General features: G+C 36.5%; 1 protein-coding gene across 7 annotated transcripts in view; it reads right to left on the bottom strand.

The window, feature by feature from the left end:
* RASAL2 (RAS protein activator like 2) overlaps positions 1-15788 on the bottom strand; it is a 392645-nt gene that overhangs the window by 142886 nt on the left and 233971 nt on the right. The window contains exon 1 of one of the 7 annotated variants that reach the window (XM_018060643.1): positions 6919-7076. The exons of 5 other annotated variants lie outside the window; for them this stretch is intronic. In XM_018060643.1, the coding sequence (XP_017916132.1) occupies positions 6919-6960 (42 nt within the window). In that variant the 5' untranslated portion in view covers positions 6961-7076. Of the gene's footprint in view, positions 1-6918; positions 7077-15788 lie in introns of those variants that run through there. One more of the 7 variants, XM_018060642.1, reaches the window with a different exon arrangement.

Raw genomic sequence — 15788 nt, 5'->3', positions numbered from 1 at the left:
ATATAAATTGTTACTATTATAAAATATTTAGGACATGAAAGTTAGTGTTTTATATGTCTTTGAGTGCTTATGAATGGTACTTTGAAAGCTTATCAACAGTCTGGTAGTTCTGTTATTCACATCTTGCAGTTTTCTTTTGAAGATTCACTTACAAACCCGGTCTGCGTGAGACTTTCTCCACCTAATCCTTTAAATGACACCAAATGTAAAGTTCCTGACTGCACACATAGACAGTTCAGGTTTAGCTCTGTCGTGTCTGACTCTTTGCAACCCCATGGACTGCAGCACGCCAGGCTTCCCTGTCCATCACCAACTCCCGGAGTTCACTCAAACTCATGTCCATTGAATTGGTGATGCCATCTAACCATCTCATCCTCCCACCTTAAATCTTTTCCAGCATCAGGGTCTTTTCAAATGAGTCAGTTCTTCACATCAGGTGGCCAACTACTGGAGTTTCAGCTTTAGCATCAGTCCTTCCAGTAAATATTCAGGACTGATTTCCTTTAGGATGGACCGGTTGGGTCTCTTTGCAGTCCAAGGGACTCTGAAGAGTCTTCCCCAGTACCACAGTTCAAAAGCATCTATTCTTTGGCCCTCAATTTTCTTTACAGTCTAACTCTCATATCCATACATGACTACTGGAAAAACCATAGCCTTGACTAGATGGACCTTTGTTGACAAAGTAATGTCTCTGCTTTTTAATATGCTGTCTAGGTTGGCCATAGCTTTTCTTCCAAGGAGCAAGGGTTTTTTCATTTCATGGCTGCAGTCACCATCTGCAATGATTCTGGAGCCCCTCAAAATAAAGTCTGTTACTGTTTCCATTGCTTCCCCATCTGTTTGCCATAAAATGATGGGACCAGATGCCATGATCTTAGTTTTTCTTCAAACTAGTCATAAAAATCTATATTCTCATCAGCAGTGTGTTCTTCATTCTGTTTTAGGTTCTTGTCTAGAACCCAAAACAATTCTTTAGATTCTTGTTTTAGAATCTAGAACAACTCCTTTTGTTCTAGATCCTTGTCAACATTTGGTATTTCTTTTTTTCATTTTAGATATCCTGATGTAATTTTGGTTTAAATTTGCATTTTCCTGATGAATAATGAAACTTTTCATATATTGAATAGCCATTTGGATGAGCTCTTTTTTAAAATGGGCATTGAAGCCTTGCCTTTTTTTCACAGGTGTGCGAGAGGAGTTTGTTATATATTATGTTTGGATATTAAAATTTAAAAATAATCTCTTTTTAGACTGTCAGAGAAAAATGTAACATAAGCAACATCTGGATTAAACCTGAAGAGCCTTAAAAAAAAAAAAAAGACTAGTTTCTATTCTCCTGTAACATGGGTTTGACAGGGGAAAAGAGAAAGAAAAAGTCTATCTTTAAATATTTAATTCAAGAACTAAGCAAAATGAAAATGGTCTTATAATTTCTGACACTGGAAGAAATCTACTGGGAAGCTGTCATAAATCACAGTACTTTACAGCAATAAAATAGTCACATCCTTGAAGTTCACTATTTCTAGTTAATTAAAATTTCATTGTCAAATATATTTTGCAATTTGTTCACATTTTAAAGTTTCTCAGAAGACATGCTTCTGAGAAAAACTGGTAAATAAATTGTTGGATTTTTCTTTTAAAAAGACCAGAGGAAAGCCTGCCTTCTGGTTTTAAATACTCTTCCATTTACAACAAAACAAATAAAACAAGCAACTTCTAAACTTTCTAAAAAGACTTCTGCCTTTTATATTACAGTAAATTTGCTTTGAATAGTACATTTTGGTTTTGTTAATAAAAATGGTTTCCAAGAGAGACTTGTTTTCATTCTTTGTAATGACAGCAGTATCTCTTAGGCATTCTTCCTTACACCATGTTTTTGGTTTTAATAAAAATGGTCAACACTGGCTCCAACTGGGGAAAAAAAGCTAATTCTTTGGAAAATTTACCTTAAAAAGCTGATCATCAAATACTAAGTGCTTATACCGTACTTATAAGAAAAGGAAATGAAGAAAACCAAAATTACTAAAAATATATTTCACAATTTTAGCAGTTGTCACTGTGCAAATATTTGCAAGTAAAATAATAGTACTCATAAAATAGAGTGATATTGTTTCAGGAAACTACTGTGATGTTTCACTGAGTTTCAAGTGGAGGCAAAAATGCTTCAAGAAAAATATCAAGATGTATGTAAGCTAACTATATTCAGTTCAGTTCAGTTCAGTCGCTCAGTCGTGTCCGACTCTTTGCGACCCCATGAACCACAGCACACCAGGCCTCCCTGTCTATCACCAACTTCTGGAGTTTACCCCAACTCATGTATTACTGTGATTACTCCACTGTATTACTGTGATACAATTCCTTTACTATATGCAGATAGTAATTCAATAATCTACTACTCTTTCTTTGAGTGGTTTGTCTCCCACACTTTGAGAAAATGCTAAGAAATATAACCATACCAAACAAAGTCTTAGAAATGAGCTCATCATAATGAGCTCTTGGTATACAAAAGATGATTATCCTTCCTTGTTCACAGACATATCACGTCTTGTCCTGTCCTTTGACTGAGCAAACCCAATTCTTTCAAGTGGTTCTTTCTGCACTCCCTTTGACACATCACTCCTTTTTTAAAAAAAAAAATGAAATAAATTATTTCATTTACCTGACACTTTATAGTCTTGGAGAAGGAGAAGGCTAACCACTCCAGTATTCTGGCCTAGAGAGTTCCATGAACTGTACAGTCCATGGGGTTGCAAAGAGTCAGACACGACTGAGCGACTTTCCCTCACTTTATAGTCTAGGTGTTCCTAGAAAAGGGAATTCTTGTAGTAGGGACCCAAACATCTTATCTTCTCCTATCTCACTGGAGAGACCAGAAATCAAATCAACTACACACGATCTATTTGAAATATAATCTAGCTAGAAAGTTACAAACCAGAGTATTAAAAAGAGAATATCCATTTTTTTTTAGTCTTCATATTAACTAAAGGTAGTAAGTATGAATAGTTAACTATACAACAGTAGCATGCTGCTAAGGTTTTCAAAGGTACTCTGTAGTCTGTGGAATTAAATGCAATACATCAGAGCAAGCAACTTGTCCAACAGGTTGACTATGCTAGGTGTCACCTGATCCTGAATGACACTGGCTTCATCCTGGCACCTAAACCTCCTTGCTTACTTTCAAAAGTCTAACAAAAGAGAGCATGCAGAACCAGGTCACTTTTTTTCTTCAAAGAAGAGAACTGTATTAACCTACACTAACTTCACAACTTACTATTTCAGCAATTCACTTATTTATAAAATACCTCAAACCGGAGAATGACAGAAATGCGGGGTTTTATAGTCTCATTCTTGATAAGAACTCCTCACTGGCTCCCTCTTCACATGTTTAAGTTCAGAGAACTCTTCATTCAGCAGCATGTTAAGGTCTGAGTAGGGGTGAGCGAAGTACCGGAGAAGGTAAGAGTGAGCAAGGTACCAGAGAAGATAAAGACCTTCATCTGAATTTTAATGACGATTCAGTAAGTCTCTCCTATTTGTCAAGTATGCACAAAGAACATATTCTCAGTGGCAACGCTTTAGGCTTCCAAACAGAAGCTGACATCATATCCATAATTACATGTGGAGCTTTGATAGACTGAATTCCGATTAGGGCGCGCGCACACACACATACACAGAAAGAAAAAAATAAAGAAAAACAAAAGAGCTGTATGAGGATTCACATTGCTGAGTCATGACTCATTTTCTTGACTCACTGTTTACCAGGAAACAACAGGACACTATCAGTTATTCTCTCTCTCCGCACTACAGAATTAGATATTTTAGAAAGTTTATACAACTAAGTGTAAGAGTCTTGTGAACCTTATTTCACCACACAGCCACCGGCTTCTTCACGAAAAACTGATATACAGGGAACTGAAAACAAGAACCACCGCAAACAACCGCTAGAGAGCGTGAAAGAACAGAAAGAACAAAGCCAGTGTGACTCCCTCTTTAGAGGCCGCTGAAGGTCAGGACTGGAGCAGGAGGGGAAACACAACCATGTTTCTACACAGAAGGATTGCCAGAGTTTTGAGTGGCGAATCAGGTTACCTTTATGAGTAAAAAATTAATTTGACAATTCAGTGTTTTACACATCCAGCCTCAAGCTTCTGCCCCTTGGACTGTCCTTCATCTTTACTTTTGTTTATAGAGATTTCATTCTTACAACTTTAATGAGGATACAGAATCCAGAATTATACCCCCAAAGTAGAAAGAAATTGCAGTGGGGAAGACGTATTAATAAATCCTCTAAATGAGACAAAAGTTTTGATCAACTATAGCCAAACTTTTATCAGAAAAATGTCATGGCTACATTACAGAGCTCTTCACCTTCTTTGCAAATTTAATATATCAACTATATGGATATATATTTCTTGAAAAAAATTTAGAAAAACTAGTATCAAGAAAAAAAACCATGAGCAGTGAAAATGGGCCTGCCTTCAAAAAAAAATTGGTCAAAAGAAAATTGTTTCACATACATAAGAGAATTTCTTTCCTCATACCATTCATTTCATCCTACCCACTCCCTTCCCATTTACAATGTGCCTTTAGTCATAAAATGGGCACCTTATTAGCACAAGTGTCTTTCGAAACATAAACCAGCATAATCTGACATTTGTATTCAGGAGAGAAAAAGGAGTCATGTGTTTCCTTCTAATATTTTTCTCTTTCCAATACACAGTAGCAAATTTTATAATTATTAGATTGGCTAATAGTTTTTTTCAACTTAGGTCAGTAAAATACCAGCAACAGATTAATGACCTGACTGTTTCTAACATGGGGAATTACACTAAGGCCAAAAGTCCATTTTTGTCTGTCTATCTAGCTATCCATCCATCCATCCACTCAGCTATCATATATACACATAACATAATATACACGCATGTATCATGGCAGTCCTTGCACATACTCCAGCAGGATAAAAGATGAGAGAAAACTCTAAGCCCTGTGTAACACAACGTGAACACTGTTAAACTGGACAGAGCATTATGTCCTCATTCTCACAGCCATCAGTTCTCTTATAAACAGTGTGTTTTAATAATGGATTCGGCAGTACGACAAACAGTCTCTTGTTTCCTACTGGGTGGAGAATGTCACTTTGTAATTTGATTTCCGATAGCCGAGAGCAGTAATAAAACTGTTCCTTACAACTTACTGCTCATCACTCACAGACTTGTAAATCACAACCCCATTTACACAGACTTAGTCAAAAACTGGAATAGCAGGTCAAGCTTTAACACAAAAACACTACATCCCTTCACTGTGCTTGGAGCCAAATCAAGCTAACTTGTTCCCAGGGACTGTAAAGAGCCATGACAGATCCTTTTGACAGTGGCTATCTTTACTATTTAGCTCACTAGAATAGTGTGGTCTCTCTCAACTCCACAATGGTCTCCAGAAAAATGGAAAGGGCAGCAACCTTTTCGGAGACTAAATGAAAATGTATGAAGACAGATGTTCACTGTCTGTTGTGACTCTCAAGATCCTCCACTTAAGTTACCCTCAAGCACATAATTCATGAGGTGAAGTAACAGAGGACCCTTACAAATGGAGAGAAACTGAGCTGGATCTTAGATAAGGAAGAGATTGGTTCAAACAGTTGGATAATTTTAAAATGTTATCTTACATTAAAAAAATATAAACATAGAGAAGGCACTGAATATGGGATAATGCTACCCAAAAGAAGTTTTACTAACTTCAATTATACGGAAAATGACTAAGTCCCAAAGTCTTTAAAAGAGATTAAAATCAACTTGAATCTTAATTTCGTATATAGGCATTTAGAATATGCTACAGCTATGTAATTGTTTATATAAAAGCAACATACAAACTGCGGTCATTTTCCTTAACTGAAAGCTGCTTTTTATTCTGATAAATACCAATACTTTGTCATATATTTTTGGTTTTGAATGAATATGATATCAATATTGATGACATCCATCTGCCAACATCTCCTCCCCATAATATTTCAATCTAGATTTATGATCTATTTGGTCTTTAGGCAATAACTCATGGTACCTGAGCCAGCAGACACAGTATGGACAAAGTATAAAGCCTAACTGTATCTGGAACCATGAAAAAAAAACACCAGTAAACTGCAAATCAGGAGATCTGCATTTTCATTTCAATTCTGTTCTAATGCTGTGATCTTGAGCAAGCACCAAATCCCTTACACCTCAATGTTCTCATTGAAAAGGAAGAGTGTGGACTGCAGCAGATGAGTCTCAAGTCTCTTTCAGATTTAACTTTCAGTGAGCTAATTAGTTAAAGTTTCTGACGTCATCTATTGGCAAAGGATATTAAAAGTCTACCTTGGGCAAAAAAACAAAAAACAAAACAAAAAAACAAGCAAAGTTCTCATTTGAACTCTTACTGCTGTCTATGGATCCAACCTGTTGAACTTGCCAAATGAAACAGATTTACTACATGCTACTGAGATTCAGGCAAGGCTGTTATATTATTATTATTAATGGTTGATATATTTTGTCTCTCTCTGAGAGAAATGGGCTATATCCATTCCTAGGTATCTTAGTATTTCATAAAGAATCTAGGGAAAAACTAGAATAAACATCCACTTCAAATGGTTAAAAGAAAGAGTAAATGTTGCAGCGTCAGTACTTTGCTGCGATCATCACACCTTGCATTTATCTGAGTTTCTCAGAAGGCTATTTTTAATCTGGATTGTGTACTGGATGTTGACAGTCTCCACACAGTACTCCTGTGAACTCACAGTTAATGAAAACCAACCCATTTTTTTTTAAGCCGATAAGTACAAAAGTAAATAGTCATTTCATTTGTGAATTTTGAAAAAGCACAGATACCCTTTAAATATATACAAACTTTTAACTTCTGTCTCAGATGGATTCTAGGAACTCTTACCTGGGGTCTGCATTCCGTGAAGTTTCTGGGTGTTGCTAACATGATCTTTCCGGCATGCCAGTCAGAAACTCAAAACACTTTCTGTACCGCACTAGCTGTGCTTGTTCACGCTCCTGCTCTCTCTCTCTCTCTCTGTTTTTTTGCTCCCGCTCAATGCCTCAGACAGATTGGAATGCAGAAAAGCCAGAGCCAACGCCAGTCAAACTCACCCCCCAAACCCCCCCTCCCCCCAGTTCTTTTGCTAGAGAGCACTGAACAATAGCTATCCTTCCTGCTCACAGCGTGTCTCTTTCACAGCACTGGGTGCAGGCAGTCTAGCTCAGGAGAAGCAATGTGATTTACCAAGCGAGGTATTTAATTCACTTCTTCTGTCCCATGGGTGGATGTGTACATCTGTGAGTTTTAAGAAGCGATTCATTTTTTTTTTAAGCAATCTATTTCAAAATCTGTCCTGTTTTAGGAATAGAAATATAAAACAAATTTCAGAGATTCTTATTTTGAGTGTTACTGCTGAATTAAAATATAAACTTTTCAAAGTACAAAGCCCAGGGAAATATCTTACAGCTGATGTATATATAGAAGTTTGTTAACACATATATTGCTATCTTAAAGTCACTCGGTGCAACACTTTCTCACAACAGTAATATTTCAAATTTAGAAAAAGAAAAACTTAATTCCTCTGAAACTTTTCATTCAGGTCTTAAGCTAGAACTTCATTTTAAAAATAAACTATAATTAAAAATTAATTTTATAAACAGAATGGTTCCTAACTGATTAGTCAATAAGTTGTGATGAAACTACAGATAGTATCAGTATGCTCAGTCATTATTTTGGTTTGTTTGAAACTCTGACATATTTCTAGGGTTTGTTTTTCTCTACATTCCAAAAAAAGGAGGCAGGTCAATGATGTAATCTTCATTATTGGTATGATGACCTAACACATTATGCAGCTGCTCAGTTGCTGAGGTTAGCATGTCAGGACTGATCAATTAAAAAATTCACTCTCTGAATTACTGAGTGGATTCCACCTGCCACTTCAGACAGTGGAACAGGACAGACAGGAGAGGAGCCCAGTTTCAATCCGTTATCTTCCTTTTCACAAACAGCTGATGGAAATACATTTATTTTCTGTATTTACATGTTTGTATATATATGTATTAAATAATATATCTCTCATATACGATCAATATGTTTTCACACAGATATATTTGCATGTATGTACATATATGTGTGATAAATATGAATGTATATATCTTTGGCACCCTATTTCCTCTTCCCTTTTGCCTCTCCAAGTTTCAATGATGCATAAAGTCTCCTTTAATTCCATCATAATTTGATTTTGGTTATCGGGTTTCATTTTACTTCAAGGATCATAATACTCTAACACTGCATTTTCCTCTTTTTACTTTGGGTATCATATTTCTACATCAGAAGAACTATTCCTGTAAACCCTATGGCTACTCAAATAAGAATTACAGAGGGAGAAAAGACATAAACAAAACGTTATACAGAAAGAACAAACTAAGAGTTTGAAGACTTAAGAGACCATAGACTCCCACCTTGCCCTCTACGGAACAAAACACCGACACCTCCTACCCTCTTCACACCCAGGTGAGCTTTTAACCTTTATCATTGTTAGTCTCATATGTTTTGTTATTGTTTTAGTTGCTAAGTCATGTCCGACTCTTTTGCAATCCCATAGATTGTAGCCTTCATGGCTCCTCTGTCCATGGGATTCTCCCAGGCAAGAATACTGGAATGGGTTGTAATTTCCTTCTCCAGGGGATCTTTCTGACCCAGGGATCAAACCCAAGTCTCCTGCATTGACAGGCAGATTCTTTACCACTGAGTCACCAGGGAAGACCAGCCTCATTTATAATCAACCTTAAAACAGAGCAAAGTATACTGAGATTATTTTTAATTATTATTCCCCAGAATATTTCTGAAATAGGTCATGACTTCCGTCATTATCTCCAAGAGTTAGAGTCTAAATGGTGAGACTAAATTATCAGAGAGAGATTTCAGCTCAATGAAAGGAAATCAGAGCCACTGCAAGGGACTTTCCAAAGGGGCTGCCTGCTACAAGAGACAGTTAGATTCCCTAACGCTTCCCACACAGGTTGGCAGCCCATCTGATGAATAACTGTAGCACAGCAGTTCTCCAACTATACTACTGAACAACACTCAGGTTCTGATGATAAAAAAGAACAGCGGGTTTCTCTGATGGTCCAGTGATTAAGAATCTGGGTGCCAGTGCGGGGGACACGGGTTCGATCCCTGTTCAGGGAAGATTCCATGTGCCCTAAGGCAACTGGGACCGCACACCGCAAGGCCTGAGCCTGCCCTCGGCAACAAGAGAAGCCAGCGCACTGGGAGGCCTATGTGCTTACAGCTAGAGAGTGGCCCCCTTGTGGCACCTAGAGAGAGCCTGAGCACAGCAAGAATGACCCAGTGCAGCTAGAACTACATTAATTAATTAAAAAAATTTTAAAGTCATTAGTCTGATTAAAAATAAAAAGAATAGCAATCTTTCCCGAAATGACAGAGAAAGTTCATGTATTCGATTTTCTCAAAAGTGAGTTTTTTCTTCTTGAATGTATTTTAAAATGTTAGAATCTATTACTCTTAATTAACCTTAAAGATGCCTGGAACAGTTCCAAATTCAGACCAATAATGACATTTTCAGATATTTGAAGGTGAATCAGAACAATAATTTATTGAGTTCTGCAAAGAGCACTTTTACTACTACCTGGAGTTTTGATACTTGAGTAAATCTGAGTACTCTCAAGGAAACAATTTCTCACATATCCAAATAGGACGTTATTTCAACACTCTTCAAAGGATATTATACACCATATTATTCCTATACTACATCTTTTTTACAAATAGCATTCCTATTTGTAATCTCCTGTTTTTATGTCTTCCAGCCTTACTGTTTGTTGCTGCTTCTCTATCTAGAAGTTTCTTCCTTGCCTGGTCTGCCTGTCATACTCTTATCTACTCTTCAAAACCCAGATTTAAAATTATATTCTTAGGGTGGTTTACCTCATTTCCTACGCAGAGATGATTACATTCTCCTTTGTACTATTTTTTTTTTACTCTCTACTAGTTTCTTTTTCTTTATAGCTTTCATCATTATCTAACATTATACTAGTATTGATGTCTAATGTCTCATTTCACCATCAGAATATGATGTAGATGAAGAAGGGGCTTGTTCTTGTTTTCAGCTTTATCACTAGAGCCTAACACAGTGCCTGGCTTAATAGGTACGTAATAAGTGATGCTTGGATGAATGGATGAATGAAAGAATATATTTCACTTACCAAAGCTTTTTAAAGTACTTAGACTGAAGTGTGCTTAGAGTAACTTGAGGATGCACACCACAGCATATCCATTTTTCTGATGCCAGAGGCTAGCACTTGTATGTAAGTGAAACAGGAATGTGTGAGTTCAAGTAACTAATTGAAGCCAACTGTAAGGGAAAATAGTCATTTCACCATTTACCCAATTAGGTTTTGAAGGAGATCAGCCCTGGGATTTCTTTGGAGGGAATGATGCTGAAGCTGAAACTCCAGTATTTTGGCCACCTCATGCAAAAAGTTGACTCATTGGAAAAGATTCTGATGCTGGGAGGGATTGGGGGCAGGAGGAGAAGGGGACGACAGAGGATGAGATGGCTGGATGGCATTACCGACTCGATGGACATGGGTGTGGTTGAACTCTGGGAGTTGGTGATGGACAGGGAGGCCTGGCGTGCTGCAATTCATGGGGTTGCAAAGAGTCGGACATGACTGAGCGACTGAACTGAACTGAACTATACTAGGTGAAATCCTGATCCCTAGATGTTGATTTTCGATGTAACTTTAAATGTCTATGAACCCACAGCCATGTGCTGTGCTGCCAAAGCCAGGGCAGGGACTGGAGAGACGAAGAACATCTTCAACTACAACACTAGGAAGGTGTTCTCTAAGAAGCTGGGGAACCCTGAGTAAATGGCCGCAAACTCAAGTTACAAAGTAACTGAAATCCAAGTCCATGCAGAATATCCCTGGTGGGTTTAAGAGCCTTGTAGAGTGTGAAGAAGGTTTGAAATGACATAATGGATCACACAAGATGAACCCTTAATTCAGCACCCAGAATCTTCCTTCTGGTTAGATGAAGGCACTTGAGCCATTTTATTTCTGCAAATAGCCACTATTTGGTTAATATCTGGTTTTACATTTCTCCCCCATACAGACAGTTTGATAGGGTTGTCTTCACTAACCCATTTTACACTGTCATGAGCAAACTCTGTACTTAATAATAGTTCCATTAGGTTGAACTATATGAAAATGCCATTTTTAAAAAGTCAAAAACAGTCAAATATCAGCAATGATCAAATGAATAATACGAAAGATTCAAACACTGGATGAAGGGTTGGAGTAGATAATTTTAAATGTCTTTTCTGATTCTGAAAATCGTATTATAATTCAAACAGAAATAAGAGCTAAATCAAATTCAAAATTTGGTCATCATCTTGTCAAACTATGGTTCTATTATAACTTAACATAGCACTTTCTTCTTGTCCTTCTTGGAACTAATATAGTGTCTGCCCACAATAAATGCTTAGTAAATATTTGCTAAATAAACAAATGGCTTGAAAACGGGTATAAGTAGACTACTGAAGGCTGTATCTATGTGACTGTCCAAGCTCAGAGTCAACAAATATTGGTTTTGTTTTCAGAAGGCTAGGATGTTTTTTTCCTAGTAATGAGTCAATCAAATAGTATGTTTTATAAACTTTGAAGAATATGGATAGTGTATTTTCCCCCTACCCTTTACAAAAGTAATTAGGAACTCTGACTTTGGTACAGATATAGACGTCAACGTGATAGCCATTTGTTGTGGCTGTTTAATTGCTAACTTGTGTCCGACTCTTTGTAACCCCAAGGACTGTAGCCCACCAGGCTCCTCTGTCAATGGGATGTTCCAAGCAAGAATACTGGCCATGGGTTGCCATTTCCTTCTCCAGGGGAATCTTCCTGACTCAGTGATCAAACCCATGTGGTAAAGAAGCTGGTAAAGGCAGCCACCTGGGAAGCCTCATGACAGCCATTAAGAAACTCTAAAACCATAGGTGCATGCTTTTCTGAAAATTAAAGGGCACAAAAATTAAGCTAGTTGAATATAATGAAGTTACTTGCACATCCATTTTCTTATTAACAAATTTAAAAATGAGCAAACAAAAAATCCTGTTACTATATGTTGTCTCCTCTTCCAAGCAGATATACATACCAACAGCAGTCAAACTGAGGTGTACATCACTCTACACGCATACTAAGGTGTACATCACTGCACATGCACACTCCCTCTTCTGAACAGACAGATGATCAGAAACACAGCTTCCTCTAACCACAAACACAGTTTCTTTGAATGTCTCCTCAAAAACCAGACTAACATTCTGATGCTGTGGCCTTCCCACTGCATTCTTTTTGGAGTTCGTATTAGAAAAGGAAATCATTGTTTATAATTGGAATGACAAATATCACAGTCACCCACTTATTCAAAAATACCACTGAAACTCTGATTTTTTTTCATTTTATTTGTATATGATGGGACCACAAGGCAAACTTATCTTTTGATTAAAAAAAAAAGGCATTATAGGGAGCGAGGACCTGTTCGTCGGATGGTTAGCAGAGACTCACGAGTGTTTAGAGAAGGCACATGCCAAACAAGCGACCATTCTGATGGCTCCACGATGTTTCCACAACTCCTGGCGAGGCATCAGAGCACTGCCTTACTTCTCCAGCAAAGACGATTTAGTAGACTGCATCTGCAGTCTTACCTGAAACGGCCACTGGCCAGGAGAAAGCATTACACAGAGCAGGCAAAACTCACACATCAGTCACCCTTTTCAACAGTCAGGCTCTTATAGGAATAGTGCCATATTTCAAAGGAAAAAAAAAAAACACCTATGTGGAAAACTCCAAGCAAATCTTTTTCTACTTTGAGTGTAAGAGTAAAAAATATACTATGGAAACAAAAGCAACATTTCTATTTCTATGAAAAGAATTCATTAATAAACATCAGAAAGCAACTAACAGCTTTCTGGGGCAGGGCTGGATATTAATGGAGATCTCAATGTGTTCACGGAGCCAAGGACATGCCTATGACATTGGCTCTCCTCATTTAAGAGCTTAAGCTGAACTCTAATAAAGCCATCAAAAACTCATTTTCTTCAGTGCCTTTGAAAATACAACTATCTGCTCAGCTTGTTGATTTCCTGTTAAGTTCATCTACTGTCACAACTGAAGACTTTAGTCCACTTTCCCCATTTAATGCAGATAACATTTGGTTTCAGTAAAAGTATGTCATTAGGCATTTGCTTTTGCCTTAATGTTAAAGAATATTTGTAAGTGTGGGCTACTGTTTCAATAAACCTACTTATGAAAAGCAAAAAATATGGTACAGTCATCTTTTGCATATCACTGACACAATAACGTATGCATGTACTATAAAATCCAAATACTACTGCACCATGCAGGGTAAGTGGACTTTATTACTTCCATTATTCTCTTACAGCTATCTGAAGCAAGCTAAAGTCTAGTAGAATGCCAAGAGGTAAATTGTGAAGCAAAGAGAACATCAAAATGGACAACGGATGCATGAAAAGATGCACAATATCACATCAGCAGGGAAATGCAGATCAAAACGACAGTGAAGCACTATCACCTCACACCTGTCAAAATGGTCATCATCTAAAAGACAAGGGACAACAGGTTCTGGTAAGGATGCCACAAAAAAAAAGAAAAAAAGGAACCCTCATACACTACTGATGGGAATACAAATTGGTTCAATAGTATGGAAAACAATATGGCGGTTTCTCAAAAAGTTAAAAGTAGGTCTACCATACAGTCCAGTAACTCCACTACTGAGTACATACCCAAAGGAAATGAAAACAGTGTTTTTAAGAAATATATACACTCCCACACTTATTGCAGCTTTATTCACAATATTCAAAATACAGAAACAACCTAAATGCCCATCAACAGATGAATGGAGAAATATGATATGGTTTATATACCATATATATGAATTATTATTCAGCAGTAAGAAAGAAGGATAGCCTGACATTTTTGACAGCATGCAAGGATCCTGAACACAGTTTGATAAGTGAGGTAAGTCAGACAGAGAGAGACCAATACTGTATGACATAAACTTTATATGTGAAATATAAAGTGTCAAACTCAAACAATCAGATAATAATGGTGGTTACCAGGGGATGGGTTTGAGGGGATAAAACTGATATTTAAGGGTACAAACTTGCAAAGGATAGTGTTTAAACAGGCCACAGTGATCTAATGCACATATAATAAATACAGGCAACAAAATTGTATCACAATTACATAACATGATAAATAGTGCTACAATGGCTATCATGTTACAATACATAAATGTTATCAAAGTAACACATTGTACACCTTAAATTTATATGATATTATGTCAAATAGATTCGATTTATTTAAAGATGGTTCAGATTTTTTTTAATAGAAAATCCATTCCCCAAAGAAAACTTAAATCCTTAAGCAAGGGGAAAATTAATCAGTGGTACTTCTATTCAGTACTTCTGAACCATTAGGATGGTGACAGTAATAAAAATTAGACCCTTTTTCAATTTTATTCTAGGCTCCAAGAGGGCAACTCTATCCCATTTTATGATGTTAGTCTTTTTACATTTTCATTTCAAATATTACATTTTGAAATACATATATGTTCCCCCTATTTTTTGAGAAGGGTTATATTTGAAAGTTCCTAAGTAATAATATGAGATTTTTATCTTATTTTAAAAGCTGAGATGAATGATCTGCCAAAATGTAAAACACTGTGGACATGAAAATAACTCCATGAATAATCATTTTTTGGTTTAGAAAATATCAGTAAATATAAAAAATAACTTCAAGAAGTTAAAACTTTCTTCTAAATATCTGTCCATACAGTTAAAACAATTTATAATTATCAAATAAAGTTCTACATAATAAGAAATGTTAGTCTTCCAGAAAAGATGAACACTATGATAGAAAAGGCACAGAATTATGAGACAAGGCACACAGTCAATTTTAAACCAGCAATCCTACCAAAAAACAATAAACAAACAAACAAAAATACCATGTAGCTCAGCAACAAAAACACTACATTCAAGGATTTACCATCTGCTTTAATAACAATTTTTTCTATCCATCACAATGGATAACATATTTTCTCTTGGCAATAAAAGATGGCATATAAATTTACTATTGCTGAAGCTAAAAAACCATTGAAAAACTTGAAAATAATCTCTGAGAGATTTGTTTCGATGACAGTAGTGATATATCCCATTAAAAAATGAAAAAAAATTTTTTAACATATTCAAGAATTACGATTATATGCGTGAACTATATTCTTTAACCTATCTTCAACAGTGGTTACTATCAATAGATAAATCTGCCCTAGGATGTAATAAAATCAGAGCACAGATGGCTTAGGTTTTTGAATGAATTTAAATCTAAATAACCTGTTTAACATACTGCTCTTTAAATGTCATACTGATAGAAAACAGAGATGAGTGAAAAAGAGCTATATTTCAGGGAAGTCTAACACTTAACTGGTAATTTACTGGGGTTACAAATTGAGAGATAAGAGAGAGGTTAATGAATTTGCTAAGGAAATAGTCGCTGGTGACTAAGGACAGACTCACACTCCTATTATTAGATCTCTCAGGAGGCCATCCAGAGAAGTAACAACAGGGATGTCTGTGTATGAGAACTGGAAATATTCCTTTCCCCCTCATGTTAGGAAATATCACATTGGCAAGAGAAAGGCCACAACACTGACTTTAATTAAGGATATAATTT

The sequence above is a fragment of the Capra hircus genome, chromosome 16 (assembly GCF_001704415.2).
Source record: "Capra hircus breed San Clemente chromosome 16, ASM170441v1, whole genome shotgun sequence".
NCBI lineage: Eukaryota > Metazoa > Chordata > Mammalia > Artiodactyla > Bovidae > Capra > Capra hircus.
This window is presented reverse-complemented; position numbering and strand designations above follow the sequence as displayed.